This window comes from Bactrocera latifrons, unplaced genomic scaffold, assembly GCF_001853355.1.
Source record: "Bactrocera latifrons isolate USDA-ARS-PBARC rearing strain unplaced genomic scaffold, ASM185335v1 scaffold_164, whole genome shotgun sequence".
NCBI classification, from domain to species: Eukaryota; Metazoa; Arthropoda; class Insecta; order Diptera; family Tephritidae; genus Bactrocera; species Bactrocera latifrons.
Genome location: NW_017535119.1, coordinates 598,799 through 616,358, shown reverse-complemented (window position 1 = coordinate 616,358; position 17,560 = coordinate 598,799). Strand labels below are relative to the sequence as shown.

At 37.2% G+C, this 17,560-nt stretch overlaps 1 protein-coding gene across 5 annotated transcripts in view; it reads right to left on the bottom strand.

Annotated features, from left to right (window-relative positions):
- Positions 1 to 5,721: 5,721 nt before the first annotated feature.
- LOC108966577 (cartilage oligomeric matrix protein-like) overlaps positions 5,722 to 17,560 on the bottom strand; it is a 43,202-nt gene continuing 31,363 nt past the window's right edge. For 4 of the 5 annotated variants that reach the window (XM_018929565.1, XM_018929567.1, XM_018929566.1 and 1 more), the window contains 8 exons: positions 11,615 to 11,736; positions 8,160 to 8,366; positions 7,980 to 8,095; positions 7,151 to 7,926; positions 6,993 to 7,090; positions 6,331 to 6,934; positions 6,139 to 6,272; positions 5,722 to 6,075 (listed from right to left, as the gene is read on the bottom strand). In XM_018929565.1, the coding sequence (XP_018785110.1) occupies positions 6,005 to 6,075; positions 6,139 to 6,272; positions 6,331 to 6,934; positions 6,993 to 7,090; positions 7,151 to 7,926; positions 7,980 to 8,095; positions 8,160 to 8,366; positions 11,615 to 11,736 (2,128 nt within the window). In that variant the 3' untranslated portion in view covers positions 5,722 to 6,004. Of the gene's footprint in view, positions 6,076 to 6,138; positions 6,273 to 6,330; positions 6,935 to 6,992; positions 7,091 to 7,150; positions 7,927 to 7,979; positions 8,096 to 8,159; positions 8,367 to 11,035; positions 11,162 to 11,614; positions 11,737 to 17,560 lie in introns of those variants that run through there. The other variant, XM_018929569.1, reaches the window with a different exon arrangement.

The window sequence follows — 17,560 nt, the reverse complement described above, 5'->3', positions numbered from 1 at the left end:
AGTCTTTATTTTTATGAGAACATCAATCAGCTGGGCAGCGTCACTTTACCAATTAAGGGACCGGATATTCCAGGTGCAAGCCCTCAATTCGTAGTCATCAAAAAGAGGGTTCTTCCGTGGTTTCATTTTCATTGGGTGGTGGGTTCCAAACCCAGCGCACAAAACTGGAGAGGAATGGTTCGCTTTCTTACTTTAGCTCGCATTCAAACGTATGTTCTTTAGCTGCCCAGAAGATACTTGGTCTAAGACCGAAAGTCGGTAGTTATTTGAGCCATGTGAAAGGATCGTTTCTGGCCACTGCGAAATGTATGGCAATCAGAGTACTTTCCTTACTTGAGTGAACTTCTAAACATGACTCCATACGCAGTGGCACTAACTAAGTTCGTATATATGTATATGTGAAGCAATCCCTCAGTTTTTGTGATATCGGCCTGCATTTTTATACACATTTTTTTGATCCTAAGGAGCTGTTCATTTGTTGAAACCAGCCATATCGTATTACTTTAGCATGTAGTCTCCATACAAAGTGAACAATCGGGATTAAGTTCTTCTATGGAAAGCTTTCTCATTTGACAAGATATCTGCACTAAATGCGGTATGGATTATTATCTAAGATAATGGCATACTCTCTGCACAAATTATTCAGATCTGACGACTATAGCATATAGCTGTCATACAAACTTAGCGAACAAAATCAATATTGTGTATGGAAAATATTGGTATTTGTAAAAAATAATGTGTAGTATTTTACATTTCTCTAAAATGCCGTTATATAGATTGTAGGCGTGGCTTCTATTCTATATTATTCCGTGTACAATAATTCTCCAATACTTATATGCATTTAATGGGAATGCTATTGAGATTGACTACTGGGCTTTCAAGATTTTCAAAATTTTCTAACAGGAAACTATCTAGATATATTACTCGTTTTCTTTAAGAACTCTTTTTCTCTATGAAAAAGAGAGCGAAGAAGAGCTGAGTGGTCTCGCTCAATCTCAAATTATCGTAGAATACTTGCACATTGTACGATTTTTCCGCCAAAAAAACCACTGTCAGCGAAACTATTCTAAAACCCAAAGTTTTTATCTCGGCAAATACGTGAATAAACTAGCATAAACTTATATATCATATCAACATATGTAAGTGTGTGAAACTAAAATACCAAAAATTTTAATATTTCGTAATTTGAGGCTGTGGAATGGAAATTTCGCCTTGGCATGTGCCCGAGGGTCTCTGCTAATGCAAATATTGTACATTGGCATATATGTTTGAACAAATTTGAATATTTCCAAATGAGTTCATAATTCCCATACATACATATATATGTGCTTCTGTTTGTATGTGTGTAGCTTAAATGGTAATTATGAAACCACAACTACTTTGCGACAACTTGCCACACCCGCTCAACTGAAGAACGCTGTGCCTGCAGGCGCAACTAATGCGAGACTTTAGATTCTAATAGCAGCAGCCACAGCCACAGCAACAGCAACACCAACACGAACACCAACTCCGCACGCACTCAGACATACACGCACGTTGGCATCAATATTGCAGCCATCCTCAACGGCTTTGCAATTATCATTACTGCCAATGGCAAGCGAGCGCTATCTGTGCGCCACTTCTACACCCCAAATCATTTCATGCGGCTGCATATGCTTTGAAGTTGTCACATATTGCGTGCACGGCTAATGTGTTGTGGTGTAAAGCGTGTTGTCCCCTTGATTTTCTGTCACACAATGGTGTGAATGAAGCTGGCGTTTGCGTGTGGCAAGTGTTTAAACATTATGCTGGCAAATAATATTTTGGCATTTATAGATATGGATGTACACACGCTTACATACACTTATGTATACATATTATAACTCTAAATGTGATCTGAACAGCTCATTCTTGTATTTGTCCATACAAGTTGTACGCGTTCGGCAGGCATCCATCAGCCTTTCTCCACATTTTGATGACTTTCATGCCACAACAATCAATATGTGTGCTACAGCGTATGTAACAGCGCTATTTGCTATTGTATTTTTTTTTTTTTTTTTGTTTTTTTTGTGCACACAAATATTCAGTTCTTACTCGGAAATTCGAAAACTCTTCGCCTTGTTGTAGGGGTAATAATAAAAGCTGAGTAACTTTTAATTGCGATCATTATGGTTTCCAGGCAGAGAAATGCAAATAAACATATGAACTATTTGAATATACTAAATCTTATCTAAATTATTATTCATGTGTAAGCATTTATATACCGAAGAGAGAGACGAAAACTTTTTGAAAGCATAATCATCGAGGATAAAGAAGGCAGTAAGGGTACGACACTTCCTAATAGACGAAATATATTTAAATATTCAAAATTAAAAGAGGTGAAATATCTCTACCAAAAGCTCCAACAGGATTGGAAAAGATCTCTCTGAGCCGTTGGATATCAAACAAGGATTCAAACAAAGCGATTCCCTTTCAGTGACTTCCTCAATCTACTTTTGGAGAAAATAATACTAGCTGCAGCTCTAAATAGAGAAGGTACAATCTTCCTTAAAAATGAACAGTTGCTATAGCAAATCAAATGAGTCTGGTATTGAAGGAGGTAAAGACTAAATATCTCCAGCCATCAAACAAAGCGTCACTGCACTCGCGACTTGGCTGCCGCTTCGAAGTCGCAGATAATTTCGTTATCTTGCATCAGTATTAACACCAACAACAATGTCAGCCTCAAAATCCATTCTGGGTTGAACCAGGTGGAAAGGACCTGTATACTCTTGGAATCTTGGCTATCTTGGAAAGAAGGTCGACTGTTGCAAAAACTTATTTTATAAAATCTGATTTATTTTTCTACACAATGATTTTTAACAATCTCAGTCTTGGCTTATTGTTACACTTAAGGTCGGAGAAGAATAAAAAGATTCCAAATACAAAGAATACGGTGTGATATTCCTTTAGAAAATAGTAGTTGAAAATTCTTCCATCCTTGACTAAAACATGTACACATTCCTCTAAGATGATGCTCCAGAGTAGGACTAAGAACTATTGGTGCCATATTTCGTACTTTTTACGAACGACCTGCGTTAAACCGTACTCAGACAATCTTTTATGATTTTTGGTCCAGATTTTTGCACAGATCTTTCAGATACTAAAGACTAAACAATGCTTAGAAACACCAATGCAAAGTTAAAGGTGGTGACGACCGTTCATGAAGCATTTTACATCTTTTTTTTGCACAGAACTTTCGATTTGTACACTATGTTCCTTTGATATCATTTCAGAGTCAGCTATATCGACCAAAATTATTTGATATTTTCGTCGATTAACCAGGTTTATGAAAATTAACAGTATTCTTCTAGCGCTCTAACAGCAAAAGTGGTTAAGTTTTTTAAATATCGTCAAATTAGGTTCCATATTTGAGTTATTGGCAAATGTCTAGTTTAGTATATCTTTTATTGTCTTTAGGATGATTCAGCGGTAAAGCAAAGTGGTGTTATATAGTCATATATTTGGGCAAAGTAGTGGATAGATAAGTTGAGGGGATGTCTCATGACGCATATAGGCCTTTAGGAAGCCCATTGGCCGAATGGACGAAAACACTTCAGCTCTGAAAGTATTCGGCGCTGTACCCGCCAGGGGAGCAGAGGAAGAGGAAGGCCTACGTTTCGTTGGAATTACCAGGTGGAGAAGGACCTGGATACGCTTGGAATATCCAATTGGCGCTACGTAGCGAAAAGAAGAAACGACTGGAGCGCTGTTGTTAACTCGTCCATAATCGCGTAAGCGGTGGCTATGCCAATTAAGAAGAAGAAGAAGAAGAAGAAGAAGAAGAGAAGAAGAAGACATTGTGATGCTATCGGCATTACTTTACTCGTCTAACTTTATTGTTTGCTTTCTGAACCAACCCTTGATTTTGGTGAAGTTCATCTGAGCAACATTAGAGACGTTTTCATGAAACCCTCGACCTATAGTTGCAATTCTTTTACTACATAGAGCTATACAATCGTATAGAAGATGGTTGGCTTTTAAAGTAGTCGTTATTGCACTTTTCTAATCTACTGACATGTCTGCTTATTAGAAAGTGGTTTGTTCCTAATAGACTTCTTTTATAATACCTTTTAAAGTAGGCATGTCCGGGCAATATTTAATTAATACCCGCTTTGCCTGCTTGTTGAGCAAGTCAGGGATTGATTCTACAGAGACTCTGCTAAGTTTATAACTTGTTTGTTTATTAGATATTAGCAAGTAGCCAGTTACATAAAAATTCCCTCTTTTCCGGGGTCTAAATGAATTTTAATGTTCAGTTCATTTACTTCTCCGGAATATGATTATATCGTGGTACTCACTGCAGGTTGTTTATTGTAAAATAGAATGTTGGATCCACTAAGAGATCAAAGCATTTTTTTACTAACTCTGGCGAAAGCGTAAGAGACTTTAGTGATCTCAAAGGCGCATGACTATCTGTATATATAATATATGGTATATTGTTATGAACACACTGCTTGTCAGAACAAGTAAGAATTTTTTAATTGCAGGGTTCATCGCATGGACACTACAATGGTTTGGTAGACGAAAATCGATTTTTGTATCGAGTTTTGCAGACAAGACTATACCTCCCACTCAGTTATCTAGCTTGTGCTCATCCGTAAACCATTTATTCGTAACCTTACGCCCTTGTATATCTCGTCCCTTTCCCAATCTTCTCTGCAAGGGAAGACAATATTGGGGATCGGATTTAGGTTTAACTCTGTAGGATTTCAAAAATCTGTGGTAATGGGAAGACACTGGGCGCAAAGAAGTAAAGCATCAACTCAAAGTATAGAATATAAGAAATTCAGATTTCTCGTTAATCTCTTCTCGACGGACTCGATAAGATAATATGGAGTAGAAAAGGATAACATTGGTACCAAGTTAAAGTGCTCAAAATTGTATTACGATGGAGGAACTTGACCTTCGAGTATTACATATATTGCCCAACGGTACAACGGAATTGCTTCTCATAGTGGTCCAAGCGTCTCTCGTTGTCTTACCCTTTTTTAAGAAGTTTAACCAAAAAAATCTCTATTTCATAATTTCACATAAGAAACATAGACAATAGATTGTCAAAAAAGTCTTGCGGTCTTTATTTATTTTTTTTTACTTTATAACGGTTTGATGACTAATGCTCAGCTCTTTGCCGATGCTACGGCTGGTACTATGCCGGTCTCTTGCGACCAATTCAGCGATTTTATCGCAATTTTCGACGACAGGCCTTCCGGAGCGTGGCGTATCTTCGACTACCTCTACACCAGAACGAAAACGCTGAAACCATCGTTGTGCGGTGGAAATGGAAACTGTATCGGGTCCATAAACTGCACAAATTTTATTGGCGGCTTGAGATGCATTTTTGCCTTTTTCGTAGTAGTACTGTAAAATATGCAGTGTTTTCTCTTTATTTTGCTCCATGTTTGCGACGCTATAACTCACGAATCACTTAAAAGAAACGACAATCAATCAAACACTTGTTAGCGCGTGAAATGAGCTTTCCAAAAAGGTATAGCATGACCCGATGCGACGAACAAAGCTAGAACTACGCGCTCTCAGCGCCAACTAGCGAAAATACCGCAAGACTTTTTTTGACAACCGAATATATACTCAACAGACCACTGCGAACCTATACAAACTAATACCTTCAGTCGCGACCTGCGACTCCCATGGGTATAGACTTTGTATGACCAAAGAATTCTGACCAAAAGAGACACATTTTCATAGAGTTTAGTGAGTAATTTACAAAAACTTTTATTAAATAATTTATTTAGTTGTGTGTTTCACTTATTATAAGAACATAGTACATATTATAACATTTTAAAAGCATTCTCGGTTATGGTAGTATCGCTGTTTTATGCAAATAATATGTATTAAAGTAAGCTCGGTGCCGTGACACCAATAATACCTTCAACAAAAAAATTAATTACTACGGCAAGCAACTCCAGCCAAATCAAGCTCACCCAATCAGTAAAGCAAGCAGTATAGGAATACTGCTCGGTACTGCCTATCTATCCACATCCACCTTCTGCTTGAGTTGGTGCGGCAACTCGTTGTAAATGAGGGCAGGAACACGTGCTAAAAGTAAGGAATTATGGTTTGAAATATTTCAAAACAACTGAAGATAGCTAAAATACGAACTGTTGCATTTGTAAATTAGGTCCGACCAAATGATCATCTCCTGTGAGAAACAGAAAACGCCGAGGCGTCCGCCTTTCAATGTGGAGTCATAGATGTTATGCGAGTCCAAGATCAAATGTTCGCCTTCATACATCCTGTTATATATCGAGAAATTATTAAAGGTTTCAGTTACTTAAAATATCGACATCCTACCTCAAGCGTATCAGACCGATCGCTGGCCTATGCAACAGCGACCAGCGATACGAAGTTTTCTCCTTCCAACCTACATTCGCTGGGTCCTTCCACAGCAGCTTAACTTGATCCGGCGTATCGCCTGAGTGCCACAGGCTGTTACGCAACATTGAACCAGGTCCTGTTATGCTATCGACCAACTTAATCTGTATACCCGGTTCCGAAGAAGCACGGAATGGTGTTGACTCCCAATATGTCTGCGCGGCCTTCTTCCACATAACCACATAGAACTTGCGATTACTCTGATAACTGAATATGAAACCGACATAATCGTCATCTGTGTCATCGTTAACAAAGAATGTGCCCTCAAAGTCGACGCCACCAAAAGCGTCGTGTCCAACCACCAAGCCGGGATCACTGTTCAGTGTTTGTACAATTTCGGAGCCATTGGCGTGTACTTCCCAATTGGGATCGCGTTGTGCATCACCTTCCGGATCCAGTATAACTGAGCGGATTGCGCGGAAGTCCGTTGAATAGATCATGGAATTGTTCGGGCAGTTATCAATAAAATTGGGCGTGCCATCCTCGTCCTCATCGTATTCGCAAATATCGCCCTTACCGTTGTCTGTTTGCCATAACATAAGGCTATAATTAGCTTAAAGTTACGTTATATGAACACTTACGGTTTAAGTCCATCTGATCGGGGTTTCGTACTAAGGGACAGTTGTCGCGGTGATTTGGTATGCCATCCCCATCCATGTCATCATCGCAAGCGTCACCCCTGTCAAAAAGCGCCAGTAAATATTAGTTCTACAAGCATTGCTCACCTCATTATACTCACTTGCCATCACCATCGGTGTCCAACTGATCAGAATTACTAATAGAGTTACAATTATCTTCACTGTCTTGCACGCCATCATCATCGCCATCAATATCCGAGTCGCAAGCATCACCTACCAGATCGCTGTCTCGGTCCTCTTGCGACGGATTCGGTATGGTCGGGCAGTTGTCACAAGCATCGCCTATACCGTCGTTGTCCACATCGGACTGATTCGGATTCGGTACAGTCACACAATTATCGTACATATTCGCTATATTATCGTTATCCATATCCTCGTCACAATCATTGCCCATACCATCGTAATCCGAGTCCAATTGTTTACGATTCGGCACGAATGGACAATTGTCACACGCATCGCCCACACCATCGTGATCCGAGTCCGACTGATTGTCATTGTAATCATATGGGCAATTGTCCTTATCATTCTTTTCGCCATCACCATCCGCATCATCGTCACAACCATCACCAATACCATCATTATCCGCATCTTCCTGTCCCGAGTTCGGTAAATCCGGACAATTATCACGTCTGCAACGTACATCATCGCAGTCCAGATCAAAATCCGCCCAGCCGTCGAGATCACGATCACGTCCGCAGACGAAACCATTGCCAGCCCAACCGACATTGCATTTGCAGGTATATTTAAAGTTATCCGTTAGCTGGCAGTAGGCATTGTGATCGCAAATAGTGCCGTCAGCGCACATATCTGATGTGGGCAAGCAAACGTTCGTACCATTGGCGAAATAGCCATCGACACACTTGCATTGATATGAGCCCTGTGAATAGGAAAATTTTAGCGTTTCATCATTTAATTAGTCAACGAACTTACAATCGTATTTACGCAGACCGAGTGCGCATGACAGCGATCCAAACCTTTCGCACACTCATCAACATCATTGCAAGTTTGCTTACGAAAATCGGGCGCAATATATTCCAGATAAAAACCTTTAATGCATATGGGACGGATTTTACATATTTCTCTTATAGCTATTTGGTTCAAATCTTTTACCTCTGCTGTGAATTCCATCGAAGCCATGTGGACAAGGCTCACAGCGAAAACCGGGTTTAAGGTTTATACATTCCGTTTTCGGGTCGCAAGGATGATAAATGTCGCATTCGTTGATGTCATGACATTTCGTGCCATTCATATGTGTACCAGGCGAGCAGGGTATACAACGGAAGTATGGCGGGAAGTCCATTTCAACACACTCCACGCCTATAAAATTTGGAAATGACATAGACCAATTTAAAATTTTAGCAAACTCGTATCGTAACGACATTATTTCGTGGTGCAACCATTGTCTGACTTATTATTATTCTTAGTTGATTAGTTATGGTAGTTATGGTTCTTAATAAAGAGTGTTAGCATCTACGATCTACCAAGTTTAAGTAGGATTACGATTTAAGGTTATGAACCTGCAATGTGCAATGTGACACTGCCCAGCTGGTTGATATCGTCGTAAGAGCAAAGGCTCACATCACCGCCGACCAAGAAGTGCAATGGTCAGGACAAAGAGGTGCTCTAGGGAGCACAAATTGGGTGTGGAATTAGTGATAGGAGAGAGATTCCAGCGCGGACGATGGATGAACGTCTAGTCACAATCCACATTAAAACGAAATTCTTCAACATATCGCCGACTTGCATCCACTTCCCGACAGAAGAGAAATATGATGTGACTAAAGAGGTATTCCAAGAGATCGTGGAGTATCTTTGGCACAACGGTCGGTAAATTCAGCCTCCAAGATGAAACATCCCCAAATGTGTTAAGGTTGTTCGACTTCGCCGGGGCTCAAAATATGGTTATCTATATTACTAGAATCCAGCTTAGGCGAAATCATCAAGCTACCAGTCTGTTTCCGGATACAAAATCCACCAGCCAATCAAAACGGAAGACAAGTATCCAGTGTTTTATTACGCATGCTCCGTAGCCATAGTATTGACTCGAACCACTATAATCTTGCAGCCAAGATACGCTCCCATCTCTGTGCAGCAAAAAAACGTGCGTCAACAAAAACAAGAAAGGTTTGACATCAAGGAGCTGCAATCACATTAGTCAGCCGAACGAATTTCTACTCGATTTGCACTAATGCTCTCACCAGCAACTCGGTTTACAATAGCTATGGGAGGGCATTTCAATATTTCAAATAATAGTGGCATTGAATAGCCTCCAAAGAAGTTTCGATTTAACAACATAGTCATGGCCTTAAGCAATAAACCAGACTTTCCACACGCATTAAAAAGTCACTATTGGTACGACTAGATGTAGTGGAAAAAGTACTCGAAAATGGAGTTCATCGAACTCGTCCGTAATGGATAATATTCTACCGTATATACCATCTCCAGCACGCAGTGAAGAACCAACGGAACCAACCTATGATTGGAATTGGCGCATTAAAAGCTTACAAAATGCAGATTGTGCAAGAACTGAAGTCGCTCCGCTCTAGGAGCTCCAATAAACTCCGACGTTTTCAAATTTAGTTCAACGATCATGTCCATTTCTGCCTCAATGAGAAGAACCACCTGAAGACATTCAAAAACTGACATTTCAAGTGATGGAATCATCGAACCATATTCCTTCAAAAATGATAGCGTGAACCGTCAATGGCGTCCGTTATCGGGCACTGAAAACTGACTATTTGATGCCTGAAAATGAAGCAACATTTGGTTACAACATGACGGCGCCTCTTTCTGCACATCCCATCAATCAATGAATTTATTGAGAGTGAGCTGATAATTTTATATTTTGTCGATTGGCCACCAAGATCGTGTGACATCACACCATTAAACTTTTTCCTGTAGGGATGTGTAAAGTCTAAAGTGTATGGAGAAAATTCCATCGAGCGGAACAAAACATAACACATGTCATTTGCCAGTTATCAGTCGATATGCTCCAATGAGTCATCTGATATGTAGCCGCGGCCAACATTTGAAAGCGTTAATCGGCATATAATATCATAATAAATATTCCCAATTAAATTTGAAGTTTTTGCGCTTTTTTTCTTTAAATTTTAATTAACAATTAATGTGTGTTTTTATGAAAAGACTTTCACTTTTTGTGGAAAACCCTGTATGAATTTCTAGGTTAATAGTAAAATATATCAAAATTGACTAGAGTAAGGCTGAGCTCAGACTACTTACGGAGTCATAGCTGGTGATTAGTGGACAGTCTATCCTAAGTAGGTTAACTGCGAATAGTAATACGATAGACTCCTTAAAACGCCTCACAAGTCCAATGAGCAAATAGAAGAAAAGACGTCGCCTTTTAATAATCCACCAGGGTTGCACCGAGGGACAACCTACCCATGAAAGGGAGGCAACAAAGTGACGAGGGAACAATACAGCGATTAATACCAAACGTACATAAACGTTGCGCCCATTAAAGTCGGTCTATATGATTCTGATTATGATGTACGGCCAACGCGGAACAGATTAGCACTAAAAATTGCTGCCGAGGGCAGTATTCTATCACCGCAGTAGGTAAGAGCGACATCTTACCAAAATTCCTAGCAGGCAAGTACTGCATATTATATAAGATATAGCTCTCATATAACCTATTGTTCAGATATATTAATTTTTAACAAAATGTGGAACTTATGGTGTCTAATACAACCAGACAATACAACGAATCAAGACAGAAAATGGAAATATGCATAAATTGTGGTAGCGGAAGCCTGTGACCGCGTATTCTTAATTAAATGCGTAACTATTTAAAGTAAAATAGATTGCTTTTATTAAAATTCACATAATTTACAGTTATAAATACAATTTTAAACAACATTAAATGCTAAAAATAATCGATACTAATAAAATACACAATTTCCATTTTCTGTGTTAATTGGTTGCCTGCACATCTGCCTGTCTACAACAACGGCTGCTTTGCCACAATTCCAATAATATTGGCGTTTTTAGTAATTGCCACGCTATTTATGCGTGCTTTGTTGAATACTTTCGCATATATTTCGTTTCGCGCTGATATTGTTGAACGCTTTGGATGGGCACTATAAAGTTACCTGCGTGACAACAACAAAATAAAGAAGAGAAAAAAGACATAAATTAGTGCTTAAAGTTGCAAATGGTGAGCGAAATAAACGAAAGTGACTGTGCTGGCAGGCAAACATATGTGTATATGTGTATGTGTGAGTATAGAAGAGCCTCACATTGTATATGTGTGGCTCTTGCGCTTGAGATAACCTCATAAAATACTGAGCAACTGCTAATTTTGCGAAAATAAAAAATCAATTAACACCCGTTTTATGAGCGGAAAAAGGAACGCGCCTTGGGTGTTAAGCGCTCGGACGCTCGCACGCCGTCAACACAAATTATTACATTTTGAAAAGAATTCGCCAATATCATAAATCATCGATTGACAGACGGTCGAAGGAACGTTGAAGCAATGTGCAACCACAACAACCATCGCGCAAAACAAAAAAAACACATAACAACAAAAAATATTTGATACTCACCCGAGGGACATGGTCCATCCACACAGGGATTATGCTTGCTGCAAGTACGTCCATCACCTTCATAGCCAATGGGACAGGCATCACACTGCGCACCGTTCAATGTATCGTGACACTGAACGCCTCTGCAACAGCACAGTAACAACAACAATAATAACAATAAATAATAAACAAAAGCAAAGTGTAAATAAGAATTTTGTAGCGCTGCACAAAAACAATAATAACAAAATAAAGTGGCAGCGCAGAGCACTTGATGGTTTCAAGCATATGCATACAAAAAAACACACACACACACATTCTTATACACATACATGCAATCACTATATATTCATTTTCCGTGTGTTAGCAGGTTTGACAGCACAACAGTAACAACAACAATAAAAATAATAACAACACAATAGGTATATTGGCTGGCATTATAAATGATCTTGGCAGTCGCGCGTTAGCTGCACGCCAGCGCTTATGACAGACACAATAAGCTGAAAGGTGATTTTCACATGAACTTCGCATATTTCACACACGTGTGAATACTGGGTGGATGCAGCAAAAGGCCACGAAGAATTAGAAGAAAAGGAAATTAACTTTCATAAAGCGAACGAACAATGTAAGCGGCAGCGTACTAGCGGTGGCAGAGGGGTGCCAAAGAAGAGTAATGTTAAGAAATAGTAAACAGTTTGTATGAGTTAGACAGCTTAGATGAGCTCGTAAATGTTTGTGCAAAAATACTGCAATTTTGAGTTCAATGTTGCCACCTCGCTAGACTTTGCATTTAAGAAATATAATTTTTCGAGACACATTGTCCTAAAACAACCTTTTTAAGCCGATTAACTTACTTAAATCTTTCGTTTAAAGAATTTATTGCTATAGAGTTGCCGTCTTTAAAGACTAATGTATTATAATTGGGTTATATAAGTACTCTACCATTGCCATGGAATGTTTAATAATCTATTGGTATTACAAAAATATACACAAAATGAGATGTTCTCTGCTTAATTGAGGATTTGGATCGGAAAGGACCCTCCTTTTACAAAGTAGCCTTTGTCAATAATTAAATATCGCAAATTAATACTTTTAAACTCTTTAAATTTGTAAAGTCTTCTGTCTACAATATATATTCTCAGCCAGCTTCTTATTATAGAGTTGCCACCTTTTCGAACTTTTCTCTTATAATTCGGCAATGTGAAAACTCTACTCCATTTTCACAATTTTATTAGTCTAACAAACGCAAATCCGAAATAAAATTCGTGCCTATTAACCTTATCGACCAAATTTGAAATATGTTAAGCGCCTCTATGAACTCTTCCTTCATAGCACATTCACAAGATCAATTGATTACGTATAAGTCTTACAAAGCCAATTCCAAAATGAAATATTTCTTCCTTACTATATTGGACAAGTATTGGATGTGGTACAAAATTCTCGTCAAAAACTGGCCGTTAGCCTAGTAAAAATGTTTACCATGAAGTTCATACACAGTACTGTTCGAGTTGATTATAATTTATGTAATGAATTTCTCAAATGAAATAAAAATTTGGTATAAAAGTATTGAAAGTCTGGTATAAGTTGAATATGTACATATGTACATATACATTGTAAGAATAGTCCATCGAAAATTTAACTAAAAATAAGATTTTAACATAATTTTAGAAGTTGTAACTAAATTGTGTGTAGTTTGATTTTGGTACAAATATATGCTATTAATATTCAAAAATTTATTAGATTTGATATAAACCTTCTTAAAATTTCTTGCGCGTCTGCTATACGTTTTGCTTTCGGTCCACTTTTTTGTTATAAATTATTGGAAAATATATACATTTGTAAAATTATATCTGGTATAAAAATTTTATACCAAATATATAAGAGAATTATACCAGTACTAGGTTTTGGCAAACATTTGTAAAAATTGTTTTGCATAAGCCACCATGTTTTTGCAATAAATTGTGGAATAATTGGCAAAAATAAATCTGGTATAAATGTATTTATTACTGGTATAAATTTTGTGAAAATTTATCTTTGTTTGCAATTACCTTTGGCATAATAATGCGGAAATTATTTCGAAGTAACAACCACTCTTTTGGTATAAATTTTTGGAATGTATTGGTAGAAATTAATCTAGCATACAAATTCTTTACTACTAGTTTAAATTTTTGTAAGGATTTTTGAACTACGCTATAATCTTTTTTAATAAAAAATATTAGGTCTAAACTTTTGGTATAAATTTGTTTTAATTTTTTTTTTAAATTTAGACACAAGTTTACCGAAATCTTTGCATTATTCAGCCTACATCTGGTATAGATGTTTTTATACTAGTGGTATAATTTTTGTAAACTTTTAATTAATATACGTAAATTATTTTTGGTATATGTACATTTTTTGAAAATTATTTGGTATAAACTTTTGGCATAAATTTGGTATATATATTTTTTTCAATTTAGTTAGAAATTTACCAAAGTTTATAACGCACATGTGCGAAAATTATTGTATCCCTCCGCCTACATCTGCTATAATTTTTTTTTACTACTGGTATAAATTTTGTAAATAATCATTATAGTTAAAATATTATAATGCGTTTTGGCATCCATATTTGAATATTAAAAATTACCACGTTGTTGGTATTAGTTTTTGAAATATATTGGTCAGAAAATATAGCTGGTATAATTTTTTTTACTACTAGTATATATTATTTTCAATTTAGTTGAAGTATGCTATTACTTTTTAGCATAAATTAGTAAAAAATATTTGGTATAAACTTTTGACATAAATTTTGTATACCTTCGTCTTAAAGTTTGTAATAAATTTTCCACCGTGTCTAACACATATACGCAAAAGTTATCGCATTCTTCAATCTTCATCTGGTATAAAAATTTTTACTACTGGTATAAACTTCGTGATATTTTGTTTAAAGTAGGCTTATCCTTTTTTGCATGCATTTGTGAAAATTAAAAATTTGAAAATTATAAATATTTTTGGAATACATATATTTATGAAAATATATCTGGTATAATTTTATTACAACTGGTATAAAATCTTTTTCAGTATAGTTGAAGTACTTTTTGGCATAAATTAATAAAGAAATATGTAGTATAAACTTTTGACATAAATTTGGTATAATTTTTTTCTCCAAATTATCTACAAATTTACCCCAGTGTCTAACACACATGCGCGAAATTTATGGCATCCTTCAGCTCAGCGCAGATAATTGGAATTTCATTAATGGCAATGTGTAAATCGTGTTTATTAAAAATGCAAGTAGGCTGTGTGTAACCAATAAGCCGCAGGCGCAACGAAAAGATACAAAGCTGTAGAGAAGAGGACTACTTTGGCAAAAGCTAAACAAAGGATTTCATACAATAGCGAAATAAAATAACGAAAGACTATAGAAAAAGTGATTATGATTATATGAAAATAACCGAATGCATATGCATATATCAAAATAGCGCGTGGGTTGAAGGCGTTAATGCTAAGCGCTTTTGATATGCCGCAAAGAATAACCCAAAAATGAAGAAAGAAACATGTGAAGCAACGTGGGAAACTGTGCGCGCAGTCTAAATATATTACGATCAGCTTGCAGAGTAATTGCACTTATACAAGGATGTATGTATATGTGAATGTATACCAGTGAGGCTGAGTTTGAACTGTTGACCTTGAAAAGATTCGAAATTTGGTGAAGAAGAACACAAATTAAAGAAAGAACAAAGTAAGCGCATTGCCATCGCATTCTAAGTTCTTTTCTCCCAAAACAAAGGTAAATCAAAAGATATTGAAAACTTCATTCAATAATTATCCAAACTCTTTAAATTTTTTATCTGATCACGTTCATTGTAGAGCTGCTTTGATCATCTTGAGACTCAGTCTAATTCAGTTAACTGGGAATTTAAGCCTTCAAGTCAAATTGATTGTAAAATAAGCCACAGATCAACAACACTAAACACCGTTAATATAAAAATCATAATTTCCGATCAGCGCTAGTACTCCTCTGGGGTAAAAATTCCCATAAAACTGTTAACAATATTTAACCCAACTTATATATTCTATAGAGCGGTAAAAATGTACTGGTTTTAATTGAGCAATTAATCGTGTTGTTTGTTGCATATGCATACATTGCTACATATGTTTACAATAATGCTTGTGCTGAGTTTATAAAAAAGCGCTTTTACATGCATCAAGCGCCAGCCGTTGAAGTCCCGTGTTTTCACTGATGCATATCACAATATGATCTGTTGGTAAACAAGTTCACCTACACAATTTTGTTGCGCATATGAAATGCCTGTAACGCTGGAAGCATACAGACAAGCTGGCATAAAAACTTTCATATAAACAAGTATATGTATATATATATACATATATAGATGTTAACGGAAAAGGGAGTGCGCACTGGCGTTTAAGCTTCGGCAAAAGTCAAGTCTCACGATTTTAGATTAGAGACTGAGAAAAACAAGTAGTTGACTTTACCGGAGTTAAAGTGAGATGAGTGAGAGACCGAGAGTAAGAGGTCTTCCTCTGCTTTCCCCGGCGGGTACTGATCCTAATACTCTCAAAACTGGAGTGATTTCAGCCAATCGGCCATGTCTAGCCAACGTAGCCGCTGTCTATCAATTCGCTAAACTATGTCAATGTCGCATCGTATATTTCATACAGCTCATCCTTCCATCGATTGCGGTATTAATGCGGTTGGAAATGGCCAAGGAACCACAAATATTCTGCAGAACCTTTCGGTAACACCAACTTAACAGATTTTGTTATCGTCCATGCCTTTGCAGCATATACTACATAGTTGGTCGGGGACGATAAGTGACTTGCAGAATTTGGTCTTCGTTCGTCGAGAGAGGTCTTTGGTCTTTGAGTTCACGTGCTATTTTAAAATTAGACACATGTCTTTCTTTTCTCTATAGTGGTTGAGATTTTTGGAATTTATTATATTTTTGTTTGTTGGCTCCTTTCTCATGGGTTAGATTAGGTTAGGTAAATAGACTGATTTCTCGTGAGGCCACGAATAAACTCACGTGGGGAGCTAGTAACGCCGGTCTATTGTGGTACTCAGTACGACTATGTATGGATCAAAAAGGGTTTCGCATATCAACATTGTTCGGGTGTTTCCTTTGTTTAAGTACGATCACTGTCTGGCCATTCTTGATGAGATATAAAAACGGGTTCTTTCCGATTAAGTCTCATATTGTAAAAGCTGTATGAAAGATGGCGATACGAAATTGTCTAAACATTTTCTTCTCAACTGTTCAGCTTTTGCAAGACTGAGGTTGAAACATTTCAGCAGGCACACTATCGGTGATTAATTTTAAACGCTTTAATAAAATTACAGTAGATTCACGCTTTGTCGATCTAGTTATAAGGGTCGGTGATCCATATCTATTAGCTTTGATATCACTAAGGGCCAGCGTTCACAGCTTTCCAAGTTGGATCCTACGTTACTTTTGGTGCGAGCATCAGTCATACGATCTAAATTAATCTAGCCTACAGTCAAGTACATCCGAGGATGTTGGTTAATTAATGGACATATTTATTCAGAAGACAAAATCTCAATCATCTGTATGTTCCAAATCTTCCGTGATACAAATCAGTTAGAAGTTGCAGACTTCAATAGCTAAAGAGTAGAACAATAAAATTGCAATGTTGTCTAGCTTAAGGTGGTAATGGAGCATATTTTCCTTCAAGCTATGAAATAAAAGAAACCAACCGAAGTTGCCTCTAGTATATATCGATATATACGTACGTATATATTTGCTGCACCCTATACTACTGTTGTGTCAAAAATCCTAGTGCTAAAATTTGTTGTCCATCATTTAACGATCGGTTCCAGTACATCAGCTTATATCCTCCCCTTTTACTGTTTGGAACTACTATTCGTGCTTCGGAAATGCTAAATAAACTCAAGCAGCCGGCAAATACGAATTTTACACACTACGCAACTTAGCATTAGTGACCGCTACGGTA